The 27851-nt window shown below is 49.9% G+C and overlaps 1 protein-coding gene across 3 annotated transcripts; it reads right to left on the bottom strand.

Annotated features, from left to right (window-relative positions):
• Nucleotides 1-46: 46 nt before the first annotated feature.
• Nucleotides 47-27851, bottom strand: LBP (lipopolysaccharide binding protein). 3 transcript variants are annotated; one of them, XM_084888691.1, is made up of 16 exons: nt 27548-27851; nt 18782-18896; nt 17543-17650; nt 17287-17415; nt 14185-14340; nt 13315-13378; nt 11775-11838; nt 9916-10007; nt 9024-9200; nt 7660-7719; nt 6996-7163; nt 5304-5371; nt 4727-4769; nt 2867-2930; nt 1978-2054; nt 47-397 (listed from the first exon to the last, which is right to left on the bottom strand). In XM_084888691.1, exons 3-16 carry the CDS (start codon nt 17560-17562, stop codon nt 353-355), a joined length of 1227 nt encoding a protein of 408 aa, XP_084744817.1. In that variant the 5' UTR covers nt 17563-17650; nt 18782-18896; nt 27548-27851; the 3' UTR covers nt 47-352. The 3 variants fall into 3 exon arrangements, with proteins under 3 accessions (XP_084744817.1, XP_084744816.1, XP_084744815.1); XM_084888690.1 differs by lacking the exon at nt 27548-27851 and adding an exon at nt 18994-19692; XM_084888689.1 differs by lacking the exons at nt 17543-17650; nt 27548-27851 and adding an exon at nt 20648-21195.

The following is a 27851-nucleotide window of genomic DNA, read 5'->3' as shown; positions in this document are numbered from 1 at the left end:
CCAAAGACCCCGCGGGCAATAGGGAGGACCAGGTGGTTCCCTCAGCGAATCGTTCAGTAAATATTTATTGAGGACCCACTACGTGTCAGCACTGTGCACGGGGATCAGACAGTGAATAGAAAAGTCGGCGCCTGCCCTTGACGACCGTACAGTCCAGAGAGGACGATGGTCCATCCTGGCGGAGGAAGTAAAGTCCCGCGTTGAAGAGGAGTGTGGGGCAGGGGCCAGGCAGACCGCCCTGAGAGAACCGAGAAGTCTTCATCCTCCCAGAGTCTCCGGGAACAGCCTGCACATCTGGAGATGCCCCCTGCTGGCCCTGCTGCAGCCTCCGAGCCCATCTGTCTCCTCGCCCTCAACCTCTCAGGTACCGGACGTTGGCGCCTAAGAACAGGAAGTCCTAGGGGAGACAGGACAGAGCAGATGGCAAAGGCATCCTCTGCTTCAAAGCGATGCTTCTGCGATTTAAAAGGAGGCCCAAGTCTGCGAAAACACAAACTCTGCCGGAAACCAGGTCAGTACATAAATCGCCGGTGTGCCTCCGTCCCCAAGGCTTCCATAAAGCACAGCTTTGCCAGCGACCTCCTCTGAGCGGCGATTTATCTGCCATTCCCCAAGCTGCTGCTTCTGGGCAGGCCTCATAACTATCCCCTGTGTCACCTAAATGTCCTCTTCTTGGCAAATAATGTAACACGGTGAGCGGCCAGGGTTTCTGCTTCCACTTCCTCGTAGGTTTCCATCACCCAAAGGGGCAGGGATGCTGCACTCAAGGCAAAGTCCTAGTCTTCCCCACGGGGAGACATCCCCTGCCTTTGGGTGTCAAACGAATGGACAGAATGGAGCTCAGAATTCTAATGAATAAGGTAGCACATAATACGCCTTCCGATGACTTCCCGCGTGCCACACTGAGCTAGATGCTTTCGTACTTGGCCTCGTAGGAGCCCAGTAGGCTATGGGCCACACCCCATTTTACAGAGGAGAAAACTGGGGTCAGCTGCATGAATTGTCGCTCAGTCTTTGCTTGGAACAACCACCTGTCTGACTCCTTGTAAACTCCCAAACAAAGTTGGGTGTTGAGTATCTCAGCGCCCAAAAGACTTGTGGAGATTGGACTTTCAAATCTATCAGTTGGCCAGTGTGTCATTGACCACGCCGCTGCCCTTTGCTCTCCTCGCAGGTGCTGTTTGCTGGATGTGGATGCTGTGCCAAGCACAACGCAACATCTCCATCCCAGTCATCCCACCTTACCGATGCTCTCCCAGGGAGATACCCTCAACTGGGAGGCACAGATGGACCGTAAAATGCTCGATCAGAACAGTGGAGAGAATAGTGAAGGATTAGATATATTCCTTGGTCCTAAAATAGTTCAGTAAATTATGGTCCATCTGATGGCTGAGGCAGTTCTTAAATACTAGGTGGGAGGTTGGAGACTAGATTGCAACAAAAATTAAAAAAAGAAAACATGTAGGAGCACTAGCAATGCAACTATTCGGAACACAAGTTTTTCAAACTTAGCGAAATAAAAAACACTGAAGGAAGGATATTAAAATTCAAACGGTGGGTGTATGTGGGGGTAATGGTCTATGAGGAGGAACACACCAAACACATATTTATAATAAAGCTTTTCCACTTAAGGATGTAGAAGAAAGTTTACAAAAATGGCTTAGCGCTTGGCCTGTTGGCATGTCCAGGATTACAGTATTTAGAAAGGAGCTGGTATTGCGGCTGCCCCAGGTCACTCACGGCGAGGGGAAGAGGGCAGTTTAGCACTGACCATGTCACTGCCTCCCGCTCCCACAGGAGTGAGTGCCACTTTGGAAGGACAGGTGGATGGCTCCGTGGCATGTGGCATCCCACCCCAGTCCTGGCCTTCCCAGCTGCAGGGCTGGGCGGGGCCTCACACGCTGAGCTTTGGCCTCTGAACCTGGAAAGCGAAACAGCCCCCTCCCCAGACCCCCGGAGCCCCCGGAGCCCACTCACCTTGTGGATCTGGAGGACAGGGTCGTAGAGCTGAATACGTTTCAGCAGAGGAAGGGGGAAGCCTAATGCCAATTTAGCTGGAGGTGGAGGCACAACATTGAGAGAGATTTGTTAATAGCAATTATAGACAAAGAATTAAAAAATAAAAAAGAGGCCTCTGTGCAAACTCTATACACCGCACAGTCTCATTTAATTATCACCAAAGACTGTGAGGCAGATATGATTATTATTCTCCTTTTACAGATAAGGAAATTGAAGCACAGAGTGGCCAAGGAACTTGTCCCTGCTCACACAGCTAGAAAGGGGTCGAACGGGGACTTAAACCCAGGAAGGAAGCTGCTTCAGGAGCCTGAGCTCACTGCCATGAGGCTATTTGGAAGGATTGGTAGGCATGGGGCGGGATGCACTCATGATAAGAAGCTGTGGGCATCTGCCCTCCACCCCCATCTTGCTTTCTATTGCAGCCAAGTGAAACAGGGCTTAGGTCTTTATGCTTCAGTGTTTAAAGGGTGTTGGCAACTGAATCAGAAATGTGAATTTAGAGGGGGCTGCCTTGTGCTCTCTATATTAAGTTGGTCTTTAGTCTTTTCCTTGCCACCTCAGGGGGGCACTTCTGTGAGTCTCTTTTCTTAGAAGGGGTTTCCTGAGCTCTGAATTGTTGCCCCAGTCCCCAGCCTTCCTTAAGCCCTGGCGAGAGGTGAGGTAGACTTCACCACTCCCATTGCAAAGACAGACCCCTGAGGCTCATAAGGAAGTGGCTCGCCCAAGGTCTCACAGCCTGCAGGAGAACCCTGCTTCCCAACTCCAAGCCCAGTTCTCTCCCCACCCCCACCCCCACCCCCAAAGCAGTGTCCACTCTTGACTTGGAGAAATCCGTAGTGATACTTACCATTGACCTCCGCGTAGAGGGTGTTGAGAGTGTAGTAGTTGAGCAGCGCCTCTAACAGCTCCACCTGGTGGAGAACAGGAGAACGGCACATGTGGCCCCTGTTCACCTGGTCACAGCGTTCTCCACCTGCAGAGAACACTCTGACCACGTGTGCCATATTGCCCACCAATAAACCTCCAAGAGCCACCCTGGAGGTGAGAGGGTACGGTGTGCGCTGACATGGAAAAAGACTTGGAAAAAGCAAATTTCAGATAGACACCTACATCAAGATGTATTAATACATGTATATGTGTGTAAAAAGAGAAAAATGTTGGGAGACTACACCCAACCATCTTTCCTCTAGGAAGATCATCACAGTTTGGCTTAGCCTTGTCTTAAATATTCAAAAAAAATTTTTACAGTGAGAATGTTTTCCTGAATTACTTGTATAATAAACAAAATTTAAAACACACACGTTTTAACATTCACTATGTGCCAGGTGTAGGACTCAGAGCATTATATATATCTGCTTCAGTCTTTACAAGAACCCCTTTATGTTGACAACAATGTCCCCATTTCATGGATAAGAAAACTGAGGCTGTCAGAATGAAAGTGGCTGTTAGACACTGGGCTGCAGGGTCAGAATTTGAATCCAGATTTATCTGATTCTATAGTTCTGGCTTTTTTTTCCTTTTTTTTTTTTTTTATCACGTTCCAAAAACTTAATATGTTTTTGTCAACCTTTACATATGTTTTACTTTATAGAACATTTTTCATGCTAGGCCCAGATACAATATTAGTGTGTCATTATCACTTTATTCTCTGAAAGGAGTCTTTCTTTGGGGTCCCTGTGCACAGTGTCTCTCCACACTTCATAGGTTTATTTCCTCTTCAGAAGTACTTCGGGAAAGTCTGGGAGAGGAGGACAGGGTGAGCGTGGTCAGAGGAGGCCAGTGTCCTTGGGAACGGTGAAGAGGAAAACAACCAGTGCAAGTTCAAGTCGTCCCATCTCCTCCTCGGCCTGTGAGGAGCAGCTGCCATTATCCCACCTTCTCTCTTTTCAGAACTTCCCCCATGATTGCTCCAGCCCACACCAATCTTCCTATTCTCTTTCCTCCTTTAATAGGGGGCTATTTCACCATCTTTTTCCCTTGGTGGAAATCATCTCTTCGTTTTGTGTGCCCAGCAATAAATTTCTCCTGTTTTAATACAAGACCCTATTTTCCTCCAGGGAACCCCTTTCCCAATGTCAGTCCATACCATTGGGGATTGAAAATTCTGGCTCCAGGAAACGCAGCCTCGGCTGAGGGGCCTTGTCATATGTCTGGCCATAGTGATTGGCTAAAGAATGGGCACATGGCTAAGGTTGATCTAATGGGAGCTAGCACAGGGATTTTGTGTTTTTAATGAAACCACAGGAAATTTAGGGTTTTTTCACCAATGGGAATAACCCACCTGAGAATAAAGCCAACACTGAAAAGCAAACAGAAAGATGGAGATTCTTGATGCATTAATTTGAGCACCTGGATCCAGTTATGCCTGGAATCTCTAGTCTTAGTAGTCTTCGTTGTCTTTGTTTTTTAATCACATGATTCTGTATAGTCCTCTCATATGCTGAAGACATTTTCAGTTGGCTTTCTATTCCTTGCAGTTTAAAAAAATTGGTCCAATAAGAGATTTAATTATGTATTGTCTTATATTGGGATGTAGCTTTTGCTCTGCCCTAGGTTTTATGTCCTTGAGAGCTTCTGCACTTTTCTAGGGCAGAGAACAGCTCTTCTCCTTTTCTCTTTTCTGTGCTTGGGCACCATAACATTGCTTAGGAAACACTCTGAATTAATCAATACCCCAATCATTTGATAAACAAAAACAATAACTTACATTGAATAGTCCAACTTTAGATTCTTTCAGTTCCACTTGTACTCTACAATGGATCAGAAATGGTTCAGAGATGTGGTTATTATGCCCAGGGGATACCTAAGCCATGTAGTGTTCCCTGGAAAGGAGGAGGCACTGGCTTGAGAAGGCTCATGGCCAAGGGTGAGGTAGGGGCAGGAGTGAAAAAGATGACTAGCTAAAAACAATGCTATCACCTTATTGGAAAGACTCAATGAGGGGAGGTGGGTAATGTAAAAGAGCTCAATCTTTATCACTTCAGGAAGTCAGTATAGCTGATGTCTAAAATTCATAGATTAAGAAAAAGCAGTATTAATACATTCTGTAGAAGATTGGAAGTAATGGGGCTTGGGTAGAAAGGAAGTTGGTGGAAGCAGGGCCAGAAGGGCTAAAAAATTTGACTAACTGGGGCAAGATGTACGTTTCCCTCTTGAATGTTGGGCCCCTAACATTGACAGGAGGATTTGGTCACATCCCCACCTCCTTACAGAGAATCAGCGAGCACCAGCCAGACAGAGTAAGCCTGGTTGAGCGCCCCCATGTGGGTGGGAGGCCTACTTACTTTTCTGGCTTCAGGATCCCAGTGATCTTGCTGGTGTTGAAGGTCAACGTGGCAGAGAGGTTAGCGGTCTGGAGATTGCAGGGGAAGGAAACAGGTCTGAGTGAGGGAGGCTGTCATGTACTATGAGGACCAGCTGTCTTCTCTACATAAACAGCTCAATGGATTAAAGCAGGAACTCCCCTAGTAGACTATAGAGTCCTAGAAGGTTCACTGTAGGTGCTGGATGTTTGAACTTGAACATTTTTACTTGAAATTGTTGACTATGACTGAGAGCAACTGTAGAGTGCCTGTCTCCGGAGATCTCTAAAGCGCTCAAATTAATAATCATGATAGAAAAAATAGATTATATTTTCTTTTTTTCTTTTTTTAAATATATATTTTATTGATTTTGTACAGAGAGGAAGGGAGAGAGATAGAGAGTTAGAAACATCGATGAGAGAGTGTCATCGATCAGCTGCCTCTTGCACACCCCCCACTGGGGATATGCCCGCAACCAAGGTACATGCCCTTGACCGGAATCGAACCCTGGACCCTTCAGTCCCCAAGCCGACGCTCTATCCATTGAGCCAAACCGGTCTTGGCAAAAATAGATTATATTTTCATTTAAAATATATTGATGACAAAAATTTTCATAACAATATCAAATTGTAGATATAGCATTTGGGTGCAATTACCCTTCCAGAAATTTGTCTTGTTGAGTTTCAAACCTAAAAGAAAAGATCAAAATTCCCCGCCCAGTGAGCCAGAGTCCCCAAAGGCTCAGAATCCCTTCTCTAGAAGACACGGCCCACGGGGGAGGGAAGAACTCTCTCAGTGCTTAACTCAGAGGGAATGTAATCCGGGGACTTGGCTATTCAACTGATGGAACTGCTGAAAAGCCAAAAAATAAATAGAGTTGAAGTGGCAACTCAGGGATCAACAGAGGCAGGAAGCTACTTCCACCTCAAGACCGGAAGAACAGAGAGAGTTGGGGTCATGGAAGCCACCATGGAGGAGACAGCCACTTCCCTGTCTCTGTCCTACACAAAGAGAGGAGAAAATACTCTGCTTCTTCCTTCTTCCTGCCCTCCATTCTCTTAATATTGCCTATGATTGGCTGACATAGCTGAATGTCAGAGTGCTGCCAGGGATCCTGGGAAATGTAGTCTTCAGGGGTCAGCCTTATAAGTGCAGAGCCAACAGTCAAAGTCCCCTATACCTTCCTTCCCACAGTAGCCCAGACTCACTTGGTGGGAGATAAATACATTAAACAAATAAACCTGCAAACAGCTGCATAAGTATATTCATAATAAATGTAATGAAGTAAAATAATAGGGTGCTACAAGAGAAAAATGACAAGGAGCCTAAGATGCATTGGGGTAAGAGTAATCAAGAAAGGCCGGCTTGGCTCAGTGGATTGAGTGTCCAGGATCGATTCTGGTCAAGGGCACATGCCTGGGTTGTGGGCTTGATCCCTAGTGAGGGACTTGCAGGAGGCAGCTGATCCATGATTCTCATCATGGATGTTTCTATCTCCCCCTCTCTCTCCCTTCCTCTCTGAAATCAATTAAAAAAAAATATATTTTAAAAAAGAAAAAAAAGGCCTCTTTAAGGAAGTGATAGTAAAGTTGAAATCTGAAGGAATTGAACCAGTAGTGAGGGAGGGAAAAGCACACGGGCAAAAGGAACAGCATTTACAGAAGCAAACCTTACCACGCCAAGCTGGAAGATGAGCTCCTTGGCAGAGTTAGGCAGGAGCACAAAGCCCTCAATCTCCATCTGGGGGGCCAAGGACAGGTTCCCAGGGCTGAAGTTCAGGATGGGGGCAGAGACCACTCTTCCCTGGAGCTCCAACTTCATGTTGGGGTAGCGTTTGGTTATCTGGGGGCAGAATGGGGAGATTATGTCAAGAGAAGGAAACACGAGGGTTTGCCGGGAGAGCCTGGGGGAAGACAGATAACTCTGAGCATTTTATTCCCATAAAATGCTCTGTGCCTTTTTCTCTTAGTGGTGTCACAAGATACCTTTCCATGAACACAGAGAGTGGTCATTATCATGGCAAAATCTTACAGACAGTTTGATGCTCAGAAGGGTTAGATCAGTGTCAGCACCCAAGTGTTGTATTCCATTGTGCATGGGTCATAATGGCATTGCTTGGGATTCTCAGGTGGCACCAGTAAGGCTAGGCAACCTGTGGTCCCAGGAGACCTGGGGCTCAGGCCCGTGCTATTGGGGCTTTGAAGGGAAGAAAGTCCCAAAGCCTGCAGCACTCTGGCCTTCACTGAGGGGCTCATTGCTCATCTTCTGACACTTGGTCAAGCTGAGAGGAGACCCCTGAAGGCTGGCCTGCACTACCAAGGACCGAGGGAAGCCTTACCCGGGGGATGAAGGCCCGGAAGGACTGGGTGGTCAGTCGGATGTTGGAGGTCGGTGGAACCTGCAGTGAAGAGATGCAAAGAAGTTTTAGGGTGCTTCTTCCAGAACCGAAGGTCTAACCAGAGAGGGAGAGGTGGCTGGTGTTTCGGACTGGAACTTCACGAATGCCCAGGGTTACCATGGCAGTGACAAGATGTCTGTCCTTCTGTCAACAGGGGTACATGAGACTGTGGGTACTCTCTGCTCTCCTTGGGGTACAGGTGACATGCAGGGCCCACTCAAAGGGTTCATGACAGTGAGATTTGCAGTCATAATGGTGCGCCTTCTTTCCTTTCTGCCTGATTTACATCAGTGAAGTAATAAATTATGACAAAAACAAAGACTGGGGCCAGGGAAAATATGTTAGTATAATTTTCATTTTCACTTTGGCTGCCAGGAAGCTCAAAATCTAAGTTCTTTCTTATAACAACTGTGGAAGACTTTGTGGCTTGCTTGTCTGGGTTTTATTCTCTCCCCCTTCCCTCAGTCTAAATTTGTTATTCTAATTCACAATTTCTCTCACTCTGATAGTTTGATGTTTTTTTAAAAAAAAAAATTTAGAGAATGAAATGCATACAGTTACATAGAATAGTAAATAAAGACCAAGTTAAAAATCAAGCAAATTAGGAAGACACTGGACCCATAAATATCTGCCTGGGAGCTTCCTTGTAGCCACAGTAAAAAGGAACATGATTTAGTGACTCGTGGTAAAAAGGAGAAACAAAGTTCTCCTAGCATTTACCTCTAAAACAACTTTCTCAAATGTGGCTTTGTATAAGGGAAACTAGATTTTACAGTAGATCACGTCTTTCATATTTCTGGGTTTCAGAAGCTTATTTCCAGCAGCTCTTGTTGCCCCTGAACAATGTCAGGGTGGCGGGGAAACACAGGGTGGTCCCATTTGGATGATCCAGTTTCCTTGGTGATAAATCAGGGTCCACCTGGTGAATGACGGGAGTGACTTTTCCTCCCATCGTCACATCTAACTCACCCATCCCACCAGCACTGCCGTCCTTCCTCTTGCAGACAGGATCACATAACCATGTTTTATCGAGTGCTCACTATATGCTAGGCCATGTGCCAGATGTGTTGTTACACACACCCCCAACCCCCCATTTCACCCTCGCAATGCCCTGATAGGTGGGGACCATGATTAACCAGTTTCACAGGTGAGGAAGTTGTAGCTCAGAGAGGTGAAGGGAGTGGCCAGAGACCACGTTGTGACAAGGCCAGGAGCCAAACCTAGGTCTTGTGATGGCAGGGAAAGAAGGAAGGGAAGCCAGGTTACACCATCCCTTGTCAGCACCATTCTGTCCCCAGCCTTACCATGTCATCTGTGATGGAGAAGTTCAGGTACCCTGCCTCGTGGTACACCAGGCTGGCTGTGTTGAAGACATAGTCAGAGATGGCAAAGTAGACCATGCGGGTGTGCTCCTCAGGAAGGCTCATGGCAGGAGCAAGGAAAGGAACTGGGGAGCGATGGTCACGGTTAAAAATTTCAGCCTGGGGAGAGGAAACAAGGTCCATTTGGATTTCCAAAGTTTGCCTCAGGAGGGACTTCTGAGCTAGGTAGTCACCTACACAGGTTGGTGGCGGGAGGAGGGGAACTACTGGCTAGAGACACTGCCTGAAACACCGCCATTAAAGACGTTTTTGAAAGATGAAACGAGGGGCCTCCTCCTGCTCTCTCCCCTCTGGAAGGCAGCAGGGAGGGATATACTCCTTCAATAAAGCCTATATCCTGGTCCCGGACTCTGGCCCCTCTGTTTCATCTTTCAGTTTTCCTTTGGGTCTTTCCTTTCCTGAAGTGTTGCTTGTCCAGAATTCTTAACAAAACGCCCACCACCTTTGGTGTGTTAACCCACAAGACCTATGGCCAGTCCTTCTGTTTGACCTCCTCTGCACGGTGGGCAAGGTGAAGGAGAGGAAGGGGAGGGAGGGGGAGCTACAGGCCCAGGAGTTTTCAGACACTTGTGAGAGGAGCCTGGCTTGGGAACACTCCCCACCACTCCAGATTGCCCCGCCCTCAACAAGCTGGAACCATGTGGCTATGAGGACAGAGCTGGAACCACAGGGAGATGAGGACAGAGATGAACCACAGGGAGATGAGGACAGAGCCGAACCAGGCGGACAGGAGGCTCCAAGAAAGAGCTGGTCCCGAGGGACGAATGCCTCCCTGAAGCAGGACCCACCCAAGCCCCAGCTTCAGGACCCTCACCTTCAACATCACGTCCAGCATTTGGGCTGCTGCCCGAGGGGCCTCCATTAAGCTGTAGTCAATGTCAGCGAGATTGTCGATCTCTGTTGTGACTGTGAACCAGGGGAGGGGCAGAATTAGGAGCCAGACAAGGAGAAGGGGTGAGGGTTCTGACCAACCTACACTCCAGTTCTTCAGGGCCCCCTGCCCCTCTGCCTCCAGACACTCCACCAAGCCCAGCCCTGGGCAAAGAGCTGCTTCCTAAGAAAGAGACCAGCAGGGCCTTTTGTCCGGCAAGTGGATTAGCCACAGGGGAGGGTGTGCTCTGCCTGAGCTTGAGAGGGTTCCGGACACACACACACACACACACTCACCCTGAGGGAGAGAGGAGCCCCGATCTGGCAGCCCATCCACACCAGAAGCTTCATGCCAAGAAAGCTACACCATGGGGAGAATTCTCTAACCAAGGATATTGCTCCTCAAGTTTACAACCGAAGGGAAACTGGCCTCCTATGGACACAAACCAACTAGCCAGGAAGGTCATCATGTCCGGAGGGCTCAGACTCTCCCTGCTAACGCCTGGAGGAGCAGGGGGTCTATATCTCACACAGGGTTGTCCGTGCCTGCCTGGGCCTCCCCTGGAGGGGGATGGCCACCAGTGAGCACGGGGACCAGGCTATCAGAGGACACCTCAGGCTACTTGTCAGGGAGTAAACCACAAACTTTACATGTGTATCCTGGACCCAGGGTCTCCACTTCTGAGGACTGTTCCACGATACACTCACATGTGCAGGCAAGGAGGTTGGGTGAGATGCCTCCTTCCCCATATGGGCAATAGCAAAGGAGGGCACCACACTTGCAGGCCCAGAGTCTGGGGACTTGATAAATAAATGAAGTCACAGCCTGAGGAGGGACTGCTACACAGATATTCAAATGAGTTCTGTTACAACTCTGTTGGAAAGCTGTTGGCAGGATCTGGTAGTGTAAAACTATGCATACAAGGTAAGCCTGCAATTTCACTCCCGGTGTAACCCAGAGACATGCGTTTATGAGCTAGACTATTCACAGCAGTGCCTTGCATAATGGTCTAAAACTGAAACTACCAAGTGACCTTCAGCAGTAGAATGGACAAATAAAGGGAGGGACCTGACTCAGTGGAATACTACACAGCAAGGAGAATGAGTGAGCTCACTGCATGCAGCAATAGGGGTCACGTTAAGGTTGAACAAAGAAAGCCTTTGCCTTTGGTAAAAGACTTTAAGTCCTGCAAGACTCTATCCACGGACAAAATGCAAAATGAACCTTTGCTGGTAGAAGTTGGGGTAGTGGTTGCCCTTGAGCGGGGGGTAGTGACAGAAGAAGACCCGAGAGGGCAATCACATTCTGTATATTGATCTGGGAGCTGGTATAGATATGTTCAGTTTGTGAAAATTCTTCGAGCTGCTCACTTATAATGGGAGCACTTTTCTCTAAGTATTAACTTCCACAAAGAGATTTTTAAAAAATGAGATCAATTTATATAGAAAGATCTTCAACATATACAAGTTACACAAGAACAATGCCTATCCTGTATACATTAATATTACTCACAATTATGCATATGCATCTATATTCATGAACAAAAGAATATATATGAATGCATGTTCATATGCATGTGTATATGTATATGTATATGTATATGATTTGTATATGCAAAGAAAATATTGAAGAGGATACACCCAACACAGAGGTTACCTCTTGGAAGAAAATTTGAGGAGAAAAAGGGACTTTTAATTTTTACTTTCTATACTCTGTCCCACTTAAGATTTTGTAAGATACATATATGCTCTCATACGAATTAATCATAATAAACTGTCCGTGGGTGGGGGGAGACACCCTACCTGGAAGAGTTTGGAGATAAGGCTGTAAGTCAGAGGTCACCGATTTCTGGATCATTTCGCAAATCTGAAAGGATGGGAGAGAAAGCCTGGGTGAGTTCCCTGGCTTTGTTTGGGCTGGTGCTGTACTAACTGCTTTAGTCACATTTCACATATTTGCGCATTGATCGTTGATTTTATAAAAACATACAAGTACTTATTATGTACCAGGCACTGAACAAGCAGAAATAATCAAAGACACTTAAGTCCCTACATGGACCCCAACAGGGACCAATCAGACCTTCCACAGTGGATCCCAGGGCTGGACCTCTGAGATGGGGAGTCACCTGCATGGCCTGATGAGGGGACATCGGCCAGAGGCCCTGCCCTGAGCTCCACCATTACAGACTGCTCTTTTGAGCAGCCTGGACTCCCGGAATTTAGAGGGGAAGAGCAGGACTAAATGGTACATAGATCTAGCCATCTAAATAAATGTATATTTAATGTAGATACTTCCAAATGTCATCCCTTAACAGGTTGTCTGGGTTGGTCATTGTTCCCTGTTTCCCCTGACTCATTACAACATGGCAGTGAGGTGCTGGAGAAGCAGGTTTGCTTGTTTCCCAAACTCACCTCGACCCCAGGACCCCAGAAGAAGAAAAGGCACGGAATGCAGCTTGCCATGCCCATCTGTGGGGATGCCTGCTATTCCAATTCAACCACCAGGGGGCACTCAGAGCCAAAGCAGAACTTGGGCCACGGTGCAGGGATAGAAGTGTGTGTATTTTCCTCTTTCCTCCTACATTACCTACCAGGCACACCCTGCTACAGACACAGCTCCAGGCGTACGATACCTCTGAATGGGAGTGAAACGTTTTTGTTTTGGCCAGAGATATAAAAATTTAGAGATTTCATATAATTTTTTAAATGGGAAAAACTGACACCAAAGCTGCCTTCCCACTCAAGGCAGGTGCTCATGTGCTTGCCCAGGCAGGAGCCGGGTTCTCACCTGGTTCACACGCTCTTGAAGTTTCCTGCGCAGCTGCTGCAGGCGTCTAAGCGCTGCTTTTCCCTTTGGCCTTGGTGGGGCAGTGGGGGCCGGGGAGCAAGACCAAGCAGAGGGCGGGGGGGGGGGGGAGGGAGGGGGTGTCTGCTTGGCCCCTGCTTCCCACGCTTGGCCAAGCATCTAACCATTCTCTGCTTCACATGACAGACTCAGAGCCCAGAGACCTACGTGTTGGCCCAGCTTACCCACCCACTCTGCGACCTGCGGCAGGTGATCTGTTCTCTCTGGGCCTGGGTCTACGTATGACTTTGAGCCCAGCCCTTGTGTGGCTCTGACATTCTTTTTTCTATTTTATTTTATTTTTTTACTTTTTATTGATTTCAGAGAGGAAGGGAGAGGGAGATAGGAACATCAGTGATGAAAGAGAACCATTGATTAGCTGCCTCCTGCACGCCGCCCCCCCCCCCCCCCCCCCCCCACACACACACACACACACACACAGGGAATTGAGCTCGCAATTCAGAGCCAAACCAGCTAGGGCAGCTCTGACGTTCTTACCTTGCTCTCCAGTATTTTTTGGAATTTGGACTCGATCTGGTTGTGGAAGAGATTCAGCAGCCACCTGGGGAACAGAGCACAGGGCATGGTCAGCTGTGTGCCACTGAACCAACACAGTGTCAGCGGGTGGCCAGGCCCTGGCCTCTGGCAGGCCAGTTCCTGAGGGAGCCCTCCCTGCCGCAGTGTGGTACCTGCTGTGTCCCAGAGTCCCAGCTCCCAGCACACCCACTGGCTCAGGGCATCGGGCATCCCAGCCCCTGCTGCGCCCCAAGCAAATTCAGTAGAGTTGGGGGAGGGGCTCAAGAATCCACATTTCTTTCCGTGGCCAGTTTGGCTCAGTGGATGGAGAGTCGGCCTGTGGACTTCGGGGTCCCGGGTTCAATTCCAGTCAAGGGCATGTGCCTTGGTTGTGGGCATATCCCCAGTAGGGGGTATGCAGGATGCAGCTGATCAATGTTTCTCTCTCATTGATGTTTCTCACTCTCTCTCTCCCTTTCCCTTCTCTGTAAAAAATCAGTAAAATACATTTTAAAAAAAAAATCCACATTCCCCTAATCAAGGTCATCCCATTCAAAGACACTTGCCCAAAGGCTTGCATGTTTTTCATAAACTCTCCTTTGGCCAAAAGCCCTGGTGTTCCTCCAACAGCCGAATTTCATTTGCCTGAGGTAGTTTGTGAAAACTTCTGGTGGACATGGCTCACCAGTTTTCCTGGCTTGAATCTGCGTCTGTTAATCTGTTCATCTCAGCCACGTTGGGCTCAGGCATTATGCCTAGACCTTTGTGCTTGTCAGAGGCCAGGTCGCTGGCTGGCTGGACCTCAGGCTGCAGCCTGGGGTCAAGCTGGCCACTGCCCCTTTGGTGACCTACCCCAAATCTCCCGACATGTCCACCTCCACATCACGGATGTGGGTGCTGCAGCTGGAGGCGGTGACTGTGGGCCGCCCCGAGGGCTCGCTGCCCAGGACCAGGTTGACGGAAATGGTGATGCCCTTGACGTTCACGTCAAAGGAGCCGCGTAGCCTCCTGGAGGAGATGAGAGAGGATGGGTGGGTTCCTAGGCTAGACCAGCCACCAATTAGGGGGGAATCAGAAGCTCAGGTCTCACCCCCAAACAAGTGGAGCTGGAGCAAAAATTTAATCATAAAAAATTTTACAAATATTTATTACAAAGCAAAGATGTATTACAAAGAAGTCCATAAAAGATCTAAAACAAGCATGTCAAACTCGAGACCCGCAGGCCGGATGCCTTGTTTACTTGGCCCGTGTTAGCCTTTGAGTGTGACATGCTTGATCTATAAGAAAGCCTAGGTTCGCCTGCTTATAGTCAGGGATGGGCGAGGGCTCTCAGAAGCCACTGAGGAAGTGGTCATACACTTGCCAGCACAGAAAATCAAAACTTCAGTGGGCAAAAAGTGCCACAGGCAAAGTAAAAAAACAAACCACAAAACTGCATCACGAGTGAGCCAGAGCTAATTCCTTAGCATATGAGCTCATTTCCTTAATACACAAAGAACAAGCTTATACTAATTAATAAGGAAAGGACAAACCGAGCAAAAAGAAAAGAGAGATCAAAGATGTGAACAGGAAGTTTGGCTGCGAATAAGCAGGTGAAAGTTATTAAGAATAAAAATCACAATAGTGCCAGCTTCCACCTCTCAGATGGATGAAAACTTTGAAGCTTTAACCGCCTGTGCTTGTGAAGGTATGGGCCACGGAAGCCCCAGGCGTGATCACGGCTGGGCGAACACCTCTGGAATACAAATTTGTGGGATCCCTCCTAATCACACACACATCTTTGACCCCGGAACCTGACTTCTAAGCCTTTACTCTGTGGCTCTTCTGGCCAAGATATATGTGTGGGGCAGCTCACTGAAGTGTCATGAGTAATGGCAAAAAAAGAGAAAACCACCTATAGGTCAACTAGTAGGGAAGGCTCGGTGAGTTGTGGGCATCAATGCTATGCAGCCTTTAAAAAGAATAAGGCCAGCCCTGCTGGTGTGGCTCAGTTGATTGGATCATTGTGCCATAAATGAAAAGGTCGAGGATTCGATTCTAAGTTGCATGTATGGGAGGCAATCAGTTGATGTTTCTCTCTCACATCAATGTTTTTCCCGGCTTCCTCTTTCTCTAAAATCAATGAACATGTCCCCTGGTGAGGATTATTTTTTAAAATGGCAAAGGTAGTCTATACGTAAAAAGAGGCCCTGATCTATGCTATAATGTGATGAATCTATTACTCATCCATAAAAAGAGGTCCTGATGTATGCTATAATGTGACGAAACTCAAAAATATGATGCTAAGTGAAAGAAGCCAGACACAAAATATCACGTATTGTATGATTCCATCTATATGAAATGTCCAGAATAGGCAAATCCACAGACAGAAGGCAGACTGGTGGTCACCTGAGGGTAGAGGAGAGGGAAATGAGGACTGACTCATCAATGGGTATGAGGTTATGTCTTGGGGTAACAAAATGTTTTAGAATGAGACACAGGTGGTGGTTGCAAATATACCAATGCCACTGACTTATATACTTTGAAATGGTTAATGTTATAGTCTGTGAATTTTGCCTGAATGAAAATATTACATTGGTTAAAAGGTTAAAAAAATGAGGTAGATCTTCACAGGCTCCTATGAAGACATCTTGAATATACTTCAGTGAAAAAAGCCAGGTGGAAGAGCGTGGTCTGATTTCTTTCATGGAATTGAAGGAATGTGCATAAATAGGTGATATATATATATATATGCTGAGGATCTTGCTAAAGCATCGTTGTCCAACAGAAATATAAGGTGAACCACATTGGTCATTAAAGTTTTCTAGTAGCCATGTTAAGAAAGGCAAACAGAAAGAGTAATTAAGTGTAACTATCATTTCAACATGTAATCAAACTAAAATTATTAGTGAGGTTCCTTGTGTTCTTTTTTGTACTCAAATCTTCAAACCTGGGGTTTCACACAGCTTCCCAGCCTCTTTTCAAATCCTCAGTAACGGCGTGTGGTAGAAGCTGCTACACAGACAGTGCAGGTCTACATGGAAATATGCTCAGGTGACCCGGAAGAGACTGCACAGCCCTCTTTTAGAAGCTGAATTGTGCCCCACTCCCAGCCCATAGGTAGAGGGCCGAAACCCCAGTACTTCAGAATGTATCTGTACTGGAAACAGAGCCTCAAGGGGTGATTAAGTTAAAGCGAGCGCACTAGGATGGGCCCTAATCCAGTCTGACGGGTGTCCTTGTGAGAAGAGGAGTTAGGACACACGCAGAGACGCCCGGAGTATGCACAGAGGGGTGGCCTTGCGAGGACTCACAGAGGGCGGCCATCTGCAAGCCAAGGAGAGAGGACTCAGAAGAAACTAGACCTTCTGGCACCTTCATCGCGGACCCCCAGCCTCCAGACGTGTGAGAAAAATAAAATTCTGCTGCTTCACTGGGAGTCTGGGATATTGCGTAATGGCAGACAAACTCACCTTCCATCCGAGGACCTTGGGGCTTCAAAGTGCCTGGGGAGCCTCCCTTGACCGAAGTCAAATAGAAAGACAGGTCACCTATCTGCGTTGGGGTAACTCAGCGGGGTGACCTGTCCACACTGTCCCCAGAGGGTCGCAGGAGCGTCTTCCTCCACTTCCTGCCTCACTTCCCCCCACCCCTATGGGTGCTTCCTTAGGTCATTTCCCAGGTAAAGAACTTTCACTTGAAGCCTTAGGGTCTGCTGTTGGGGGAAGCAAACCAAGAAAACACAGTATTATCTCACTTAGCTCACGGACAACCCCGTCAGGGAAGCAGAAGATGGGAAGAGATTGGTCCAAGAGCCAGGACTTAGAACCTGCGGGGGCGGGGGGTGGGGGGAGCCTCTGGCCTTGGACTCCCTCCATCCACCATGTGGCCTCCTGACGAGTGAGGAACTTCTTGAACCCTAGAAGAATGGGACCAAGGCCAAGGGTCCGAGACCCTGGAGTCGAGCAAACTTACACGAATGACTTGCGCACCTTCCAATTTCCCTGGACCCGGATGGAGGAGTCGGAGATGGACAGGCTCAGGCCCTGGCCAGGAAGGGGTGTCAAAGCAGAGCTTAGCAGCTCACAGCTGTGGATGTTCAGGCTGAGAAGAGAGACACGGAGGGCAGCATCAGCCCTGGAAGGAGCCTTGATCTCACCTTTTACCTTTCCCCAGTGGCGACTGGGCCAGCAGGGCTGCTTCAGGAAAGAGTCTGGCTACCCCCACTTACCACGTGCCTGCTGTGTGCATGGTACCTTGAATCCATTGTGTCACTTAGCCTCACAGAGGGGTTAGGACTATTCTCATTCCCTTTTCACAGAAGAGGAAATAGAAACTCCTAGAAGAGGTGCATTTGCCCAAAGTCACACACTCAGGATCAGAGCCTACAAATCCCATGAATCTGGGTGGGATCTGAGTTCAGCCTGTGGACACACCCCTCTGGGTTTGCACCTTCTTCCCCTTGCCATCCCCTCCCTAATACACTCAGGTGTGTGTGCGGGTGGGGGTGGGAGGGGGGAGTGGGGATCAGATTCAGGGAAGGCCAAGGACAGCTGGAGTAAAGATGCCAAAAGGCCTGAGGGCAGCAAACCAGGATGACACACTGTTGTGACCATCAGTGGGAAGAGAATGGCCAAGTTCCATTTTATTTGCCTGGCAATGAGTAGATAGGTGCTCAATAAACCCCTGCTGATGGACTGAATAAAAGAAGGAAACAATGGTCATGAGTAGGGAGGGAGTGATGAGCTGTGGAGCTGTGGGCTCAATTCTCCTCCTTTCATTGTCTGCCCCTCAAACACTGTCTCATGCCCCCCCCCCTTTTTTTTTTAGCATCAGTTGCTCATCTGTATATATAAAAGACTAATATGCAAAGTGTCCCCTCGGGAGTTCGATCACTCCCTATGACGTGCACTGACCACCAGGTCAGTGGCAAAGAAGGAAGGAAGGCCCCAGCCAGCAGCCGGAGGCCCCAGTCAGCCCTGATCTCCGGCCAAGCCTAGGGACCCTACCCAGTCATGAATGTCATGCACCTGGCCTCTAGTATATAATAATCCTTTGAAGACCCAGCTCAAATGCCACCTCCTCTGGAAAGCCTTCTTTGACTCTTCCAGATGTTCAAACCTCAGCTCTAACCCTTGGGCTACTGTAGCTAAAGTTTAAGATCTATCTTCCCTTCCAGGGGGTCAGACTGGAACCTGGATTATTATTACCCACAGGAGGTAGCAGTGTCATCCCCATTTCACAGGTAAGGAAACTGAGGCTCAGGTCCAAAGTCAGTATGTCCTCATTTATATTTGTTTCATGAGCAAATAGAGGAGCCAGTTCCCTCCCTGAATGTCCTGAGCTCGGTGAGGAACTACGCCACTGTGTGTCCCCGAGGGGTCCTGACCCAATCCTCGGGCTGTCCCTCCCTCTCCTGGCTCCCACCCCCGCCCAGTCCGCTCGGGGCCCCAGCAGAAGGGAGCCCCACCTGTGGAACTCGTAGTGCCCACGTCCAACATGCTTGATCTTGAAGTCCCCGGTGAAGTCGGGCAGCTCAATGCGGAGCAGCTCGCGCTGCAGGGCCACCAGCCCCTCCTTGGCCACTGCGGACAGGAAGGTGCTGAGAGTCAGCCTCATTGGCCCGCCTCCCGCCCCTCCGGTCCCTTCAGAGGCTCCCACCACCTGGGGAGAGAGGCCGACCTCCTTACTAACGCTCATTCCAGTTACAGGTTACTGAGCCCTTCTGCACACCAGGTGGCTTGAGGAACACTCAGGATATGACGGCGTTACATGGGTTGTGTGCCCATTTTATGGATGAGGAAACAGAATGCCTGAGTCAGCAGCTCCAGGAGGGGAGCAGGGCTGCGTGCGCGTGTGGGTGGTTCCTGTCCCTTCACGGCATCCAGCCTGATTAGAAGAAACTGTCAGGGTTTTAGGGATAGAACCCAGGCTTTGGCATCTCTCTAGCTGGGTGGGTGACCTTGAGCAAGTCCTCAGACTTCACTTTCTCCACCTGTCAAAACGCAGTGAGCATACTTTCCTCCTTGGGTGCAGGAGGATGAAAGGAAACCCCTGCAGAGCACACGGGGGTGGGAGGAGGGGGGAGAAGGCTGGGAGGATCAAAGGCACCCGGCATGGTGCCTGGCACACCGCAGGCCTCAGCAATGCTGGGAACAGTGAGGCGGGTTTTATAGTAAAAATACTGGGAGGACCCAAAAGTCCAAGGCCAGAGAACCGGATAAGTAAACATGGCACTTTCACACGCGGAAAGGGACAAAGGCAAATCTTGCTTGATGTAGGGTTTCAGTATAAGCAGGACCTTCTGTTTGTTCTGAGATACGAGGCAGCCAGGGTTCTGTCCTCCAGGAGGACATGCCTACACCGCTGACCAACGGTCTGCCCCTTTTCAACGTGCAATGCCCCCCCCCCCCCCAAGGAAGCCTGTGCCGGTCCCTGTGCAGAGTGCTACCCCTTGCCTCTGGCTGATCCCCACTTTCCTTTCTACCTCCCCTCCTCGGGAAGACTTCCCTGACTTCCTTCTCTGCCCCCAGCTGGTCTGGGCTCCCCCAAACCTTGCCTGAGGGAATGGTATCACCCCATTTAATAGATTAGGCAATCAAGGCTCCATGAATAAGGAGCTTCCCTTGGTCAGTTCTGTGGGGAGCAGTGTATAAATACCCCAGATCCCTTGCCCCATGGATGGATGAACTCTGATGCATTGCTTTGGCATCTTTTAAAAAATACTTCTACTTTTTTGTCCATTCATTCAATGGAAGTATAAAATACGTCAAGTACCGAAAGGGCACTAATCAGAAGGGGTTGCCAGGTCATTTTAAGCTTCGATGCACACCTGTCACCACCACCCCAGCAAGAGGCAGACAGCACCTTCCCGGCATCCTGCAAGCCCCCTCCTACTCCTCCTGGTCCCCACTGGCCAGAGGTAACCACCGTCTGACTTCTAGTTTTCAGGCATGAATCTTCAAACTTCACCAAGAATGTCCCCAGTGGGACTGTTGCAGACCCTGGGTGGGAGCTGTTTTAATAACATCCCCTTCCTGCCCTCTGCCCTCTGCCCTCTCCCATCTCCCGCTGCCTCTCCCCTACCGTGAACTCCCCAATCAACCACTCCCGCACCCAAATCCTGCCTCTGTTGGCTGGCGGGAACCCAGCTAAGACAAGTAAGTGCCTGAGCGAATCAGCGGTTGGGCAGGTGATGAGGCCAGAGTGGGAGCCAGGGCCGCCTGGCGGTGAAGGCCACCTGGCCAGAGGAAGAGCCCTGTCTGTGCACCGCCGAACCAGAGCAGCCTGGTGCCAAGCGGGTCGGCCCGTCCAGCCCTCAGCCCTCGCTCCTTACCATACTGCAGGCCCCTGTCAGTGATCCTGGCGACCAGGCCCGGGTTGGCCCCCAGGGCCCCCGGGGAGGACGTGTGCAGCAGCCCCAGCAGCAGGGAGGGCAGGAACCCGGCTGCGGCCCTCATCCTGGACTGCGCGAGTGCTGGCGGGACCCAGCTTCCTTAAGTAGCTGCTGCACTGGCTGAGGCAGCTCCCGGGTGGGGACAAGTTCCTGGAATCAGGGCGGGAAGGGAGGCACGGGGCCTGGAACCTGCTTGCGACACAGCTGGGGTCACGGGTCACACTTAGAGGCCGGCGGCTGCTGGCCCAGGGTCAGAGGTAAGTCAGCCTGGCCCCAGGTGACAGGCTCTGTCCACCCTGCCCACACAAAGACCCTATGCTCATTGCTAGGAAGGCACCGGTTTACACACCAGGGGACTGACCCTCAGAGAGGCCTGGTCACATGCTCACGGTCCCACACCCAGGAAAGGGCAGAGCTGGGAGTCCAAGCCAGCCTAGCACCTCCAGATGCTCTCTTCTTTGTGCTCCACTCTGTTTGTTTAAGGAAGAACCACCCCACCCCCAGCCCCAGCCCACCATGGGGAAACAGGCTTTCTCCAGCCGTGGTGGCGGTCACATGTCAGGAAGGTCACAAGGGCAAATCAGTGAGCACCTGCAGGCCCAGCCCCCTGACCCATAACTAAGTCATGTGCCACCTTGTCGCTGCTCCAAGGCCCATGGCCGCGCTGTGTGAAGCAGGCCAGGAGGAGGGGACCCGACCTACAGCGTCCCACAGAGGGCACGGGTGACGTTAACGACGAGGCAGCCATTGAGAGCGGGGCTGCAGCAATCAGTGTATTTCCTGATAAGGAAAGAGGGCCGTGAGGGGTCGGTTTCTAATGGCACCCTATGGTGAGGTTGTTTCTTCGCTCTATTTCCATGTTTGCCCATCAGGGAAATTCTTAGCAAGGAGTTATGAGAGATTGTCTCTGGTTGGATGGGCAGGGTTATAGATATTTTTAAAAAATCCTTCTGCCCTGGATGGTGTTGCTAAGTGGTTAGAGCATTGGTCTGTGCACTGAAGGATCTTGGGGTTTGATTCCCATACAAGAGCACATACCTGGGTTGCACGTTTGATCCCTGGTCAGGGCACATGCAGGAGGCAACCAATTGGGTGTCTTTCCCACATCGATGTTTCTCTCTTCTTCCCTCCCTGCCTCCCTCCCTCCCTCCCTTCCACTCTCTCTAAAAACAAAAGAAAACAAAACAAGACAAAAATCAATGGAAAAAATATCTTCAGCTGAAGATTAACCAAAAAATATATAAATAAATAATAAAAATAATAAAAATCTTTTTGCTTGTTGGTATTTAAATTTTTTATTGGGGGGCATGGTTCTGGATAATATTGTATTTGCAGTAAGTAAAGATGATGAAATTTCATTTGGGAAAACAAAATCTATAGCAGGGGTTGTGCTAACTCATTGGGTCCCCAAGGACTCGCTATATTTGTGAGTTTTGTTCTGCCCTCACCTATGGGAAGCCTTCCCTAATCTCCCCCAGGTTTTCCTGGATTAGAGAAAGGCGCCCTCCGTGGTCCCAGAATCCTCTGCACTTTCTCCATCACAGCATCATCCATGCTCTGCTGTCGCATAACTGTGGTCCTTTAAAAATACAGACAAAAGTTCTTGCTTCTCCTCCCATCCGAAGCTGGAGTCTCTGAGCCCGCCCGTGAAACGGGGCGGGTCTTTGTGACTGACTGCCTCCACCAATCACATGGGGTGAGGTGACAGTCTTCCCAGCGGGTCACGAAAGGCACTAGGATTGGGCTTAAGAGGGGAACTCCCCACGCTGAGCACACAGCCCAGGCCTCTCAGCTCCTCTGTCCTCAGGCTGCGGTTCTGTGAGGTCCTGGCTGTCGTCCCAGCCTCCCGGGTGCTCCTGGAGGCAGGGTTGAGATGTCTCAGCCCATCCTGGGGGCTTCTGCTTCCCGGGCTCAGCCCGCCTGGGTGGGGACCGCTCCTGTGCTGGGAGTCAGGAAACCAGCGTCCCAACCTGGCTCAGCCCTGCCTGGCCTGGGACCCTCAGCAAGCCTTGTGTGCCTCAGTTTCCCTCTGTAGAATGAGGACAGGGCAGGGGACTCCCCTGGGCCCTTTCCCCCTTGGAGAGTGGGGAGAGGACAGTGTGAGCGTGAGGCCCCCATGGGGACACAGGGGTTCGTCTGGTGGCAATGGGAGGATGTCCCTGGCTGAGGGCCATTTGTGGGGGCTGGGGCAATTCCCACGGTGCAAACATTCGACCTTAGACCTGCCTTGCCTGCGTGCCAAGTGGCCTTGGGCCAGGCCTCCACCCCCATAGGTGCTCTTCCTGCTCAGGGTGCCTTGGTGACCAGCAGGGGCCCCAGCAGCAGTGTGACCCCAGTGCTGGTCAAAACCCCCAGGCCTTCCTCCTACCACCCACTTCCATGGAAGCCACAGCTGCCACCACCCTGCCACCAGGAAGTCCCACCGCCGTGAACATGCTCTCCCTTTCAAAAGAACAATATTGACTGTGCTCTGATTACAAAGGTTGAAAAGGATTTAGAAAACCCAGAATGTGGAAACCACGGCGCTTAGAATACTGAGTGGATGTAGGAGACGGTTGTTTAAAGAGTGAGTGAATGTACAGCAGAACACAGTGCACGGTCAAGGGTGTGGACTCTGGGACCAGACGGCCTGGGTGTGAATCCTAACTCTCCCATGGGGTACTTTGGGCACTCCGTGACTCAGTTTCCCCACCTGTAGTTGGGCTCGGCCACCAGTGGTCAGAGAGTTCTGGCAATGGTTGTGTCACCCCTGAGCCCCTCACCAGTCTCCAGCCCTCACTGGGCTTGGAGTCCATTTTTGCTCTTCAAGCTTAAAGATGCCAGTTCCTGAGGCTGCAACTTCCTTCACCAGTTTCCTTAAGCCTTCCTCCCGGCTCTATAAAGAGCCTCTTCGTTTGAATTCCAAGAGCCATCCGAGCTGGATTCCGGTTTTCTGCCTGGACTCTGATTGGCACAATTAGCGTGCAGATCTTTTGTAACAAACGCTTTCCTCTTGTGGAGAGCTCTGAATTCTTTTCCGAAGCCCGCAGGTCTGTGCGGGGACAGTGGGCTGGGAGAGAGGGAACTAAAAATACACAGAAACGAATGCCACCAAGAGAGTCCCGGGGGCCACTGAGAAAGCCTCTGTGGAGAGCTGACATTCTGCTGGGTCCCGAAGGTCACAGGAGGTTTTGTGGAGGAGGGAACTGCCTGAAGTGGGAAGCACAGACAGCAAGGGAGCCTGGGTCTTTGTCTGGGCTGCTCTCCTGATGGGCTGTGTGACCTGGGGCAAACCATGCCCCTCTCTGATCCTCACTTTCCCTCCAAGTACAGATGACGGTGTTGGACCAGGACAGCATTTCTTGAATCCTCCAGGGCTCCTATTTATTTATTTATAAGTATGTTTTTATTGCAATATAATTGACCTATAAGGGTAAGGTATATCATGTGTTGATTGGATATATTTATATATCCTATATAATAAAAGCCTAATATGCAAATCAACCAAACAGTGGAATGAGAACGGGTGGAACAACTGATTGCTATAATGTGCACTGACCACTAGGGGCCAGACGCTCAACATAGGAGCTGCCCCCAGCCCTCAGGCCCCAGGCCAGCCAAGGCGGGTGCCAGCAGGCACTCCCTCCCCCACCTCCAAACCCCCACTCCCGGTCGCCATGCCAGTCTCCCTGCAGATCTGCCCTGATCACCGGCCAGGCCTAGGGACCCTAACCATGCACGAATTTCACGCATTGGGCCTCTAGTTGTAATATGATGGCTGCTGTAGCATGAGCTACACCTCTATCCACCATATAATGATCATTTTGGTTTTGGTGGTGGGAACAATTAAAACCTAGTCTCTTGGCAACTTTAACATTCATAGTACAGTGGTGCTGTCTCTAATCACTCTGCCATGTATTGGGTCTCCAGGACTTACTTACCTGCTAGTTCTGAGTCGCCTTGCACACCATCTCTCCTATTCGCCCACCCTCAGGCCTTGTAATAGTCAGTCTACTCTCTGTTCTTATGAGCTTGGCTATTTAAAAAAATTCCATTTGTAAGTGAGATCACACCGTCTTTGTCTTCCTCTCTCTGACTTACCTCCCTTTGCATAATGCCCTCAACTTTCGCCCATGTGTTGCACATGGCAGGCTCTCCTTCTCCCTCAGGGCTGCAGAGCATTCTGCGGTATACACGTGCCACACAACTTCTGCATGCGGAGAAAAGGAAACTCCCGTGCACGGACGGAGGGACTGCACATTGGTGCAGCCACGATGCAAAACAGTATGGAGGTTCCGTAAACAATTAACAATAGAACTACCACGTGACACAGCAATTCCAGGGCTGGGTATGTATCCAATGGAAATGAAAACAGGATGTGGGTGAGATATCAGCACCCCCACGTTCATTACAGCATCATTCACAACAAGATCAGGAAACAACCTAAGTGCCCATGTATGGGTGAATAGATACGGACGTGGTATATATACACCAGGGATCTGTTTAAATGCAAATTCTGATGCAGGAGACTCCTTTGGGGGCTAGGACTCTGCATTTCTAACAAGCTCCCAGATGGTGCTGATGTTGGACTGTGCTTTGAGCACAGGGACAAGGTGAGCTCCAAGTTCGCAGTTTTTCACTGCTATTGTCAATGCACTTGCCCCTGGCGGTGCCCACACTCCTGAGAGCATCAGCTCTCGATGGAAGATAAAGATGTTATGAAGACCTGCGATTCTGGATCTCAGTAGGGTACTTTGGATTTGAGGCTTTAATATTGTTGGCTAGCACTCTCCATCTCTCTCTCTCTCTCTTTCTCTCTCTCTCTCTCTCTCTCTCTCTCTCTCTCTCTCTCTCTCTCTCTCTTTCTCTCTCTCTCTCTCTCTCTCTCTCTCTCTCTCTCTCTCTCTCACACACACACACATGAGCCCTGAGGCATGTGGATGTACAGAAGAAAAATAGGAATGTCAGTGACAATCCAGTGTGGTTTAAAGCTTGTGTATCACCTACTTGGGATGCTAGGAGACCCACTGGAGCAGGGCTGGATACACAGCTCCTCACCCCAGGGGGGCCCCAAGGAACCTGAGAGCCCTCCCATCTCTCCCTCCCCATCCCCTTTGCCCCTGCCATTGGCAGCATCTAAAATCCCGGCAGTGGCCTCATTTCAACAAGTCTTGATAGCTTTGGGGACCCTAAGGAGCTTCTGTTAAAATGAAAATTTCTCAGCCAGAAATTCTTTAATATTTGCCAGAGCTCACTTTATTGGATTCCTTTCCCGGAATTCCAGAGGGCCCTGGCTTTTACAGATGGTGAAACTGGAACCGAGAGGGGGAGCAGACTGGCCCAAGTCACACTGTGGGCCCAGCCCTGAACCCTGCTTTCTGGCCATCCAGGCAGGCAGCTCTGGATCACACTTTGAGAATCACTGACACAGTGGCTCTGAGTCACTAAGAATTCAGACATGAATTCAAATCCTGGGTGGTTTTAAAAGTAAACATTTACTGAGCACCTTTCATCTGCCAGGCACTGGGACTGCAACTATGGCAAGTCCTTATAGAGAGAAGGATTTATTGGATTTACTCAGATTTAGAGCTACCTTTGATTACTGATTGTCAGGTCCTGGGCCCACAGCTTGCACATGTATTTGATTTCCATAACCACCTTGTACGGTAGATATTATCATGATTCAGATAAGAAAACTCCAAGCCCAGAGGGTTAATTGCCCAGGTTCACACAGCTGACAAATAGCAGAGCTGGGATTTGAACCCACAGCATCTGGGAGCGCAGCCCATACTCATAACCACCACGCCGTGAACTTATTAATAACACCACCGATCCCTCCCAACAGCCTCACCCCAAAGACAAAGGCGAGGTTTTTCCCTCTGCTTTTCAGAGGAAGAAATAGAGGACGGGAGAGGGTAACATCTGGACAGATGTGCAGCCGTGCAGAGCTGGGTTGACTTTTGAAACTAGGGCCCGGTGCTCCCTAGCCCAAGCTCTGAGTGATCTGGAGCCGGCCACAGCACCTCCCTAAACCTCAGACTCTGAATCCGGAAGTGGGGGCCCTTGTCGACCTTCAGAGTCCTGAGGGCTAGATGAGATAATAAACGTGCAGAGATTGGCCCAGGGCTGGGGGACTCATGGCCTCTAATGGGACGTGGCAGAATGCTGAGCACGGGCTTAGTCTCCGCACGGCCCTCCCCTCCTTTCCCACACAGGGCACCCCTCCATCACATTTCATGTCTCCCCTTCCAAAAGGAACCCCAGAGGGCAACACATAACCCCCAAAGGAAGCTGATGAGACGGTGAGCTTTTAGGAAGCCGGGAGTAGGCAGTTCTTCCTGCTTCTGAACAGTGTTATCGGCATATATTTCACATATCACAGCACGCACCCATGTAGAGTGTACAGTTCTGTGGTTTTGCTATATCTACAGACTTGTGCAACCATCCCAGTGATCTGATTTGAGAGCACTTTCAACGCCCATCCCCCCACAAGGAAACTGGCAGTCAGCAGGCCCGCGGAGCCAGCACCGCCTGAATGGAGAAGCTGCCCGTTGTAGGCAGCCTGGCACATAACTCGGGCTGTCTTGGGGAATGCTCCTCAGATCACACCTCCAAAGGATTGCCTATTTCTCAGCCACGAGAGAGGTCCCCAGGGCACAGTGTGTTCCACTCACCAGTCCTTAGGTTCAAGAAATACTGCTTTCCCCCCCCTCCCCCCCGCCATAGAGTGGGACAGGGGCTGTCTGAGTGTTTTGGAGAGTAGGGGGGCGGGGGGGGGGGGCGGGGAGGCAACTATGTCCAAGGAGTGTGGTGGGAGGTGAGGTGAAGGTCGGGGAGGCAGGGCTGTGTCCCTGAACTTACCAGCTCTGCTCCTGATTCCAACCAGAGGGGCCTCTTGAAACGTGAATTGGGTTATGTCATTCCCTGCTCATCTGTGCTGTGTTCCCGCCCATGCTCTTCCTTCCAGCCTCACTGGCCGCTTTCCTGTCCCATGTCAGAGCCTCCACGAGGCAAGTGGGCAACGCTGCATCCTCTTGGTGGACAAACTGGAGAAAGGATGTTGTTCCCGGACCCTGACACCTGTTTCCAGTGCACACCCGGTACAGCTGGACTTGGTAGTTCCGCCTTGCACGTCCCAAGTGTCAGACAGACGGGATTTTGAGCC

Source organism: Pipistrellus hanaki (genome assembly GCF_964339955.1).
Source record: "Pipistrellus hanaki genome assembly, chromosome: 6".
In the NCBI taxonomy this organism is placed as follows: domain Eukaryota; kingdom Metazoa; phylum Chordata; class Mammalia; order Chiroptera; family Vespertilionidae; genus Pipistrellus; species Pipistrellus hanaki.
This window is presented reverse-complemented; position numbering and strand designations above follow the sequence as displayed.